General features: G+C 38.7%; 1 protein-coding gene across 3 annotated transcripts in view; it reads left to right on the top strand.

Annotated features, from left to right (window-relative positions):
• clta (clathrin, light chain A) overlaps window positions 1-9,404 on the top strand; it is an 11,372-nt gene extending 1,968 nt beyond the window's left edge. Inside the window, exons 2-7 of one of the 3 annotated variants that reach the window (XM_048197315.1) lie at window positions 413-438; window positions 2,795-2,912; window positions 3,004-3,115; window positions 5,863-5,916; window positions 7,544-7,579; window positions 8,693-9,404. In XM_048197315.1, coding sequence (XP_048053272.1) covers window positions 413-438; window positions 2,795-2,912; window positions 3,004-3,115; window positions 5,863-5,916; window positions 7,544-7,579; window positions 8,693-8,864 — 518 coding nt within the window. In that variant the 3' untranslated portion in view covers window positions 8,865-9,404. The remainder of the gene's footprint in view (window positions 1-412; window positions 439-2,794; window positions 2,913-3,003; window positions 3,116-5,862; window positions 5,917-7,543; window positions 7,580-8,692) is intronic. The other 2 variants (XM_048197316.1, XM_048197317.1) reach the window with 2 other exon arrangements.
• Window positions 9,405-9,926: the final 522 nt, after the last annotated feature.

The raw sequence follows: 9,926 nt of genomic DNA on the forward strand, positions 1-9,926 counted from the left end.
TGATTCAGGAAGAAAGGAAAAGAAGTCAGCAAAACCAGAGACTTAGGCAGGAGGAAAGACTGTACATCCTGTCCATGAATTCAACACTAAACTAAAACTATGTTATGGACAACACATTATTGCAAATTAACTACTGTTCCTTGAACACTTGAATACTCTTATTTGACAGGTTCTTTAATCCAAAGTATCTTGCATTGCATTCATTCCCTGGGAATTGAACCATGGTGTTGTTAGTGCCATGCTCTGCTGTTTGAGCTACAGGAAGGCTAAACAGCCTTACAATGCATTTTTCACTCAGCGACTATACTGAGGATGATTCATACAGATGAATTGTATGAGATGCATGAAAAATTGACTGCACAATGACTATTTTTAACACATCCATATTTTTCTCTTTCTTTTATCTTTACAGGAGCATTGAATGGAGATCTGCATGGGGTAAGACCTTGAAGACTTCTTGCCTGTATTCCATTAAACTCACAATCTGTTAATATTGTGGCAATATGTCTCTTGCATGTATTTATATAGCTGCATTTTCACTGCAAAGACTATGTTGGGTTGTCTTTTGTAAAATGGAACAAAAGACTAAATCTAGACTTGCTTTGAACGTTTGATTCCTTTCAAGCACTGGAACATAACTGATATGAAAGCTGTGTATATTTAGCCAATACTCAATGGATTTATTACCTCTATAAAGCATATTTTCATATTTGAGGCATGAATTAAATATCAACAACCAAATTGCATATTTTTACTCTGTTTTGGCCTCTGAATAAAATTTAAATGTGATCTCCTTATTCTTCTATATCATTTTATATAAGCCATAAAAGCCTGATGTGTTAAATATTATACAATACATAAAACACATGTGCAATTTAAATGGCAGAATTTGATTAGTCTGACTTATTTAATGTCAGGCTTTACTGGGTTAAAGGGTTAGTTCACCCAAAAATGAAAATTATGTCATTAATGACTCACCCTCATGTCGTTCCAAACCCGTAAGACCTCCGTTCATCTTCGGAACACAGTTTAAGATATTTTAGATTTAGTCCGAGAGCTTTCTGTCCCTCCATTGAAAATGTATGTATGGTATACTGTCCATGTCCAGAAAGGTGATAAAAACATCATCAAAGTAGTCCATGTGACATCAGAGGGTTAGTTAGAATTTTTTTGAAGCATTGAAAATACATTTTGGTCCAAAAATAACAAAAACTACGACTTTATTCAGCATTGTATTCTCTTCCAGAATCCTTTCCATTGAATTGATTCCATTGAATCCTTTCATCTGTTGGCGTTGGTAATGCACTTTTACGTCGCCGTGGTTGTTTTTGGTGATTAGGACATCCGCGACATGCACACTTACGCACCATTTTAAAAATATAGCAATACCAAAATACAAACAATGTAGAATAGCTTGAATACAGCGTGCGTCTCCCTCAGACTGTAAACGAAGCTCTGGCGCACCAGATAACACGTCAGCAGCGTCTTACATCAGCAGCATCACTGCAGAGTTGTGAACCACACTCCGGAGCAGAAGGGGGCGGTAATGCACCAATAAGCTGGATGCCAACCACCGTAAAACAGGAAAGAAGAAGAAGAAGAAGCGGAGTCGTGAACGCGGATTGACAACAGACCCGGAAGAGAAGACAATGCTGAATAAAGTCGTAGTTTTTGTTATTTTAGGACCAAAATGTATTTTTGATGCTTCAACAAATTCTAACTAACCCACTGATGTCACATGGACTACTTTGATGATGCTTTTATTACCTTTCTGGACACGGACAGTATACCGTACATACATTTTCAATGGAGGGACAGAAAGCTCTCGGACTAAATCTAAAATATCTTAAACTGTGTTACGAAGATGAACGGAGGTCTTACGGGTTTGGAACGACATGAGGGTGAGTCATTAATGACATAATTTTAATTTTTGGGTGAACTAACCCTTTAACTTTGACTCTGAGCTGGATAGTGAAGGCCCATTTTAATGTGTCGTGACAGATTGCTGTAGCGCCTCAGCTCAAGCGGCTCGTGAACCGATCATCTCTTCTTACTAGTTAATTTAAAGCATCAAATAAACATGAATGAACATGAGAAGGATTGTTGTTTAAAACGTGGAAAGACGTCAATACACACCATTTTTCAAGTTCAAGTCCACTGAGGTTAATCATCTACCTCCTGACTGCTTTGTCGGACAAAATGGCGGATTCGGCATTATGATTGGTTAGATCGCTTGTCAATCAAACTCCCGGTGAAGAGTCAGTTCACACAAAAATGAAATTTCTGTCAAGTACTCACCCTCATGTCATTCCAAACCTGTAAGACCTTCGTTCATCTTTGGAACACAAATTAAGACATTTTTGATGAAATCCGAGAGCTCTTTCACTCCTCCATAGACAGCAACTTAATTACCACTGTCAAGGCCCAGAAAGTCAACTTAGGATTAGCTAGGATTAGTTCACTTTTAAATAAAATTGTTCTGATAATTTACTCACCCCCATGTCATCCAAGATCATGTCTTTCTTTCTTCAGTCGAAAAGAAATTAAGGTTTTTGATGAAATCATTCCAGGATTATTCTCCTTATAGTGGACTTCAGTGGCCTCCAAACAGTTGAGGGTCAAAATTACTGTTTCAGTGCAGCTTCAAAGGGCTTAAAACTATACCAGACGATGAATAAGGGTCTTATCTAGCGAAACTAAAGTAGTTGATGCACTAAAGATGTGCATCAACTAAATTTTGTACTGCGATTTGTTTGGTTTGGTACAACTAATCTTTGCTGTATGTGCTCTGTAGGAGAGTAACGGTCCTTCAGATGTGTATGCGGCCATCTCCAGTGTCGATCGGTTGCAGGCCGAGCCGGAGAGCTTGAGGAAGTGGAGAGAGGAGCAGCGCGAGAGGCTGGAACAGCTTGGTAACTTGAGCAAAGATGTAGACGTTCTTCTTAAGATAGATTGAAACATTTCATTTATGGGTGACTGATATTCCTCTGTGCTGTTTTTCAGATGCTAACTCACGTAAGCAGGAGGTAGAGTGGAAGGAGAAAGCAAAGCTGGAGCTGGAAGAGTGGCACACCAGGCAGAACGAGCAGCTGGAGAAGACCAAAGTGAACAACAGGTACACAACACTGTTCGAGCAGCTGAAATCTAGAAGTGAGGCCGTTTTATCTTTTGCTGTCTGGTTACAAAAGCAGTAGAAAGTGCACTGCTCCTCCATCATGCTCGACGGCAAGGTATATGCTGTGTCACAGTGTATGCAAAAATGAAAATTTACTTGTTCTTGCTTTCTTTTTTATGTATAGAAAACAGTGCTTAAAACATTCAAAATATCTCAAATAGAGATTTGGAATAATGAGAGTGAAAAAATGATTTATGATCATTTTTGAGTCAACTATTCATGACGCTAATGATATGAGAACAGTGAAGATGCAGATTTGAGAGTCTGACCTTGTTGAATGATCATGTGATCGTGCCCTCGGACACTTTGCTGTGTTTTGGTCACATGATCATGTCTGGTCCAATCCAAAAAAGCTGCTATATCTATAATTGGCTCTAGGGGTGTGATGAGACAGTTAACTCACGAGACGAGACGAGATAAGATTTTTACTCAGTATTTTTAAGAAATCTTCAGTGATGAAATACATGACTAGAAAAAATAGTCTTCTGGTGCCTTTGAAATGTTTTAACTAATCACTTGTGATGACTGTCATTTCAGTTTCTACTCTGAGTATGAATTATCATATGCAGTAAAAAAAAGGTTTTGCCACAAACTCAATTGACTGTCTTCTCACCTGTGTGATTTCATATGTCTCTTCAGACCTTAGAACTGTACATGATTTAGGAGTTCAGTTAGGAAGTCAAAAGTTGTAGAAGCTCATTTCCACAAATTGATCATAGAAATAAAAACAGTTTATATAAAAATTTTCTCTCACGGCGCAGGTGCACTCAGGGCGTGTCCAAATCCACTTTTGCTATTTTAACGACGGAAAAACGGTCCGTGCGCCGGGGCGCATTTTTGAAATGGGTTGTCCCTATTCTCTTAATGAGTAATGGGCGTAACGTTCAATAAACCAATCAGAGTGTCATCTCCCATTCCCTTTAAGAGCGAGATGCGCTCGCGCCATGGCGGATTGCTATTTACATGGCGGAATTTGTTGGCGGAAAAGCTGAACGCTTTTCAAGCGAAGAAACCGATCTGCTTGTGCGCAAAGTTAAAGCGTGCGAGCAGATCATCTACGGGACAAGCAGGAATCCACCAAAGCTTCCCAAGGTGAAGAAGGCGTGGGATGAATTAGCAGTGATTGTGTCCTCATCTTCTGGCATCAGATGTTTTGCTGAAATTACCTGTTAAGTGGCCAGTCAATCTTTCAGTCCGTCTGCGTTGGATGCAGACTTTCAAATAGCTCCGCGCGATGAGTCAGTTAATATATATGTGTGTGTATTGGCACGATTGTTCAATTAATTAGCCAATTTCGTTCATCATTATAAGTAGTAATAGGCTGAATTGAAAATAGGTAGCCTAATTCTAATACATGCAATGACTATTCATCATTACATTTTTATATTTATGTATCCTACACAATAATATTCTTTTACACTGTAATCCTTTTGTTTTTAATATTTGGCATGTTTGTGTGATGCGCATCCCGGTGTGTAATAAGCAAAGTCAGCGCGCACTGTGGACGCGCCCAGAGGCGCAGTTTCTACCAATGCGCTCTAACAAAAAAATATTGCACCATTGACTTTCGACTTTAGACCAGGTTTGAGTTGGTCTATGGCGCAGTCTATTTTCAGCTCCTTAAAATAGCAATGCGCCGGCAATGTACCTGAACACACCTCTTTTTTAGACCAGCATGCCCATGGGCGCACTAACTGGCGCAAATGCATTTACTAATTTAAGGACGTGGCGCTGAACGGGAAACGCGAACGGCGGCGGACGCAAACTAGCAAACACACTTGCGCTGTGCCTTGCGCCGCATTGCGCCGGGTGTATTATAGGGCCCTTAGGCTCTGTTGTGGAATGAATCCCTCCGCCATGGTCTTGTCAGTCACTTACTCTTGTCACGTGATTAGTGAACTCTGATTTCTGCTGCACTATGTAGAACTCTGCAGATCGTGTTTGATGAGCTAGATGGGATTGAAGTGACCATTATCCGAATTAAATGTTTTTTTTATTTCTGTAAAAAGCAAAACGACAGTGGAGGCGTCATGTAAGTGTAGCAGTGGCATATTCTATCCTGATTTCACCCTCACGCTCCGTCATGGCAATATTGCGAGACAGCTTTTCACCTCGACAAGAGATCTCGTCACATTTTAATCTCGCAGGATTTCATCACACCCCTAATTAGCACCAGATGTTGTACTCCGTTATTAGAATAGAAAAATGAGTTCTATACAAAGCTCTTTCTGCTTCAGAGAAGCATCTGAATGAACTTTAGTTAGATGTGCTTAATAGGATTCAGTCTGTTTTTGTATTAAAAAGAACACGAGAGTGATATTGGGTCAAAAGTTAAATTTTCTATTTTAGTTTCAAGTGCATGTTTTGTGCTTTCCCATTGATTCCCAGTAAAAGTTTCAAGTATGTTTTGTTACAAATAAAAATGACGTCTCCTTAAACCTCTTTCTGTATATCAGTCCTCATTCCTCTCGATGTCAAATCGTTGTTTGAATTCCTTGTTTATTCGTCCTGTTTGTCTCTGTCTTTCTCTCTCGTGTGCCGTGTTGTCCACTTTTATGTAGTTGGCCTGGTGTTAACACTGGTATGGTAACACTGCAGTGTTTTGGCTCTGTATGAGTGTTATTTTTCTCCTTTTTACCACTCTCTCTGTTCTCTCCTGCTTCGCTGCTCTCCTCTGGGACTCCCAGGGTGCTGGATGAGGATTTCTACAAACAACCCTTCGCTGATCTGATTGGTTATGTGTATGTTGCTAAACTAACATCCTTTCTTTTCACATGCATTTCTCATTAACTCATTTTCCTGCATCTCATCTTTTTTTCATAACCTGTTACTCTTAGACATTTCTAACCAAATACTTGGGTTAACTTCATTTAAAACCAGGGTGATAGTTTTTGTTGAAGACTAATTGGACAAAAAATTCTGCACACTATGCATGTTGTCCATTTCTCCCTCTTATGTTTAAGTTACATTCTAGCAGATTTTATATCTGTCTTGCCCATTCAGTCATTTTTCATTTCTCATTTTTTTTTTTTTTTTTTTCATGGTCATTTTTAAAGTTTATGAAAACCCTTTTTTTTGTCATATGTGTGTTGTGCATTTGTCACAATGTCTGCATTTTGTTTACATTCAAGATATGTCTAAACATTTGTGTAAATTGTGAGATTATTTAATGTTATTGTCTAACATTATTATTAATTGAGATTATTGATTTATACTAGTGCAATTTAGTGCAGTAGTAGTGTATCTGTAATACAGCAGTAGTAACTTTCTAAGCAACTATGTCTCTGGATCATATCAAAGCCAACCGAGTAAACCAGCCAGTAGTATAATTAAAAGTAGTATATAAAATTTACTGCTGAATTTTTTTTGCCACATTTTCTCAAAAAGATTTAAAATCGAAATCTTTTGGCAATGCTTTCAACTGATTTACTTTCTGGCATTGACCAATTCTGTTAATCTTCCTTTTGTTGGCTAGTGTCAGTCTCAAAATGGCTAAATATTTATTGATTTTATATTAGGGCTGTTAAGCGATTAAAATTACACAATTTGCCGATTAATTAATCACATAAATTTTGGCTGAGAAATTACTTCCAAAAGATAATTTTAAAGTCATTATTGTGTTAAATGACAAAAAACATCAAATAGACATTTTCTTTGGAAAATTGAGCAAAAAACAAAAAACCACCACAATATTGTTTCTAAAATATGACACAATATTAACTACTTATTTTTTGAACTGTTGAATCAAATCAATATCACATTAGCATTTGTGCTATTCGGGACAAAAACAACACTCGTGTGATATTGCGTTTTTGAATGCGTTATTTTTTCCCGGTAACTAAGTAAGTTAACGCGTTAAATTGACAGCCCTAATATATATATACGTTTTTTTTTTTTTTTAAACCATAACTTGGTGCACCTCTATCCCATGGCTGGCACTTTGGCCGGACACCTAGTTGCTTGTGTTAGATGGAGTATTGTAGAGTACGGTGTGTGCCTAGGCTGAGCAAAGCTGTCCCAGGCTAGAACTGTAACTGTCCTCTTAGTTCTGCAGCCCTCATGTTCATCATGGACCTCTTACTGCTTCTGCCTATTCTGCAGAACTATTGTAAACATTAGCTGCTTTTCTTTTGCTTGGTAAATGTCTCAACTGAAGCGCCAGTTGAGATCGCCGAACGCCGCAAGCGGCGCGTACGTCAATGACGGCTGCAAGCTAAGCGCACATAGAAACACTCCTAAGATGACTTGGGTTTTGAACAGTGCATGCCTGCTTTGGTCATCTGCATAAATCTCATTTCTTTTGGTTTTCTATATATCTGACTTGTGATCTGTTTCTCCTTGTTTTTCTTTTCTCTATGCACCTTTAAGCACTCACATTAACCATCCTTGCTACCGCCTAGACCAGTTAAGTAAAAAAAAAAAAGAAAAAGAAAAATAAAGACAAGAAAACCAAATATGCTCAGGGGAAAAAACACCACTTATTGCAAAGTTATACACCAATGAATTGCTGTCTTTATTATCAACATGTTTCTGCTAAAGTTAAGATTCTGGATGTCCTTTTGTGGTGATGTGTTGGTGCACTAGTCCTGTACGTTGATGTAGTTGATTGTGACCGTGATTTACCTCATTGGCTTTTCATACCCATTTTGCTGTGTATACTGTGTGATAGTGGAGAGGCTAATGCAACTCTACTGGACTGAGTCCACGGCAGCGGAAAGGGTTGGTAATGGGCCGGGAGGAAGCGGGAATAGTTGAATATGGTCTCAAAAAGCTCTCTGAATATTTTTATGTTAATGCGTTTGGCTTGCCAGAAACTTGGTTTAGTTCCCCCATGCTCAGCAGAAGGCCCCGCTTTTGGTCACTGCCAGCGCATGGCACGTTCAGCCTTTGCACAAAGATTTAGTGGTTAAAATAAGCTAATTGGCCTGTCAATCGCTGCGTTGAAGGCTTATTAGCGTACATGACTCCTTGACATTCCTCTGACCACCAAGAGATGAGGGATGTCCCGCAATTCAAGGACTTTCAAAGTACAACAAATTGTTTTAACCAACTGAATCGCTGCAAAATTTGACTGTGGCTGTTCTGGAACCTTTTCCTGCCTTCAAGATCAAGACTAGTTCTGGTAATGGTGGGTTGGGGGCATGATGCTCAAACTATCATCTGTTTTGGATGTGGTCACCTGAAGAATGTCTCTTTATGAATGTATTAATGTTGGATGGAAATAACCATTGTTTTTCACCCAGACACAGAGCTGCTTGGTACACTTGCAACTTACCTCCTAACAAAGCACCTCGTGAAACCTTTCAACCAGTTTTAGAAGCGCCTATTGGTGAACAAGCTTTTAAAATCATTCACGTCAACTATATAGTCAAATTTATATGACGTAAAAATTCTCAGCCAATAAGAGATCACAGTTCTCGAGGCATCATGGAGGTCAGCGGTCGTGTGCTCAAGCGGGACGTGTCTGAGAGTGCTTCCGGTTTCTGTCTGAAGCTGACTGTGGTTTCTCGTCGACAGGGCGGCTGAAGAAGCCATGGTGTCGGAGCTTGACGAGAACAGCCCCGGCACAGAATGGGAGCGTGTGGCACGCCTTTGTGATTTCAATCCCAAATCCAGCAAGCAGGCCAAGGATGTCTCCCGCATGCGTTCAGTCCTCATCTCCCTTAAACAGGCCCCTCTCGTCCGCTAAGCTCCGCCTCTGGAGTCTTCAAAACAACAAGTCCCAGCAGCCATCGGGTTTCACGACATTGATTCCTTTGTGGTCCCATCCCAATGGCTTTGAGCTCAATTTCCATATATAAATAATCTATATTATGTTATTACATAATATGATATAGCTATATCTATATATGTTTATATATATATATTCCATCTATAAATATATACATATATATAGCAATGTTCAGATTGTTTTTATTTTTGGTGTCTATTTTAAGGACCAAACTTCATGTTCATTTTTTCCATGTAGAGACAGTGTGTGGCATTGTGACACTATCTATGCATTTCCTTCCTAAGCTGTTTGGGAATACAGTACTAAATGTCTTGTGTATGTTGTATACAGATGGTGGATATAGCCCGTGTGTGTGTAACTATGTACATAAAGACTGGTCCTCTACACTTCATTGTAAGATTATGGCACAAGTTGTTGATGAACAGAGCTGTACCCCAGTAAATGTCACCTCATTTTGTCCATTCTGTTTAAGTATGATTAAACACATTTGAAATGTTAGGTGTTTGCGGTAATCATTTTCCCCCCAAATGTTATTTAGGTTACCCAAAAGTTTACCAAGTTAATTTAACCCTCAGTGTAGTTGCGGGTCAATTTGACCCGTTTTTATTTTTGAGTTGTTGGAAACATCAGTTAACCTGTTTTTTTTTTAATTTTGTGACTTTTTCACTTTTAGGATCATGAACATGCATGCAAAATTTGGGTTACGTTGGTGATGTTCGCTGGTCAATTTGACCCACGTATTTTAATGTTCTAAGGCAACTGTACAGACCTAAAACATTTCTTGTTAATATTTTAGTTTAGTTTTTTGCTACCATATGAAACTAAAAAAGGAGCTTTTCCTCACATATTTCAAGACGAAAAAATATTTTGTCAGACACATGTAAAAATGAACTATCATTTCTTTTTTTCAATCTGTCTGAAATAACCTACATTGTTTTTCTTAAAATTTTGTGACTTTTTCTCATTTAGGGTCATGAACATGCATGCAAAGTTTCAACACACTGAAGTGTTGAAATGTGC

This window comes from Megalobrama amblycephala, linkage group LG7, assembly GCF_018812025.1.
Source record: "Megalobrama amblycephala isolate DHTTF-2021 linkage group LG7, ASM1881202v1, whole genome shotgun sequence".
Taxonomy (NCBI): Eukaryota; Metazoa; Chordata; class Actinopteri; order Cypriniformes; family Xenocyprididae; genus Megalobrama; species Megalobrama amblycephala.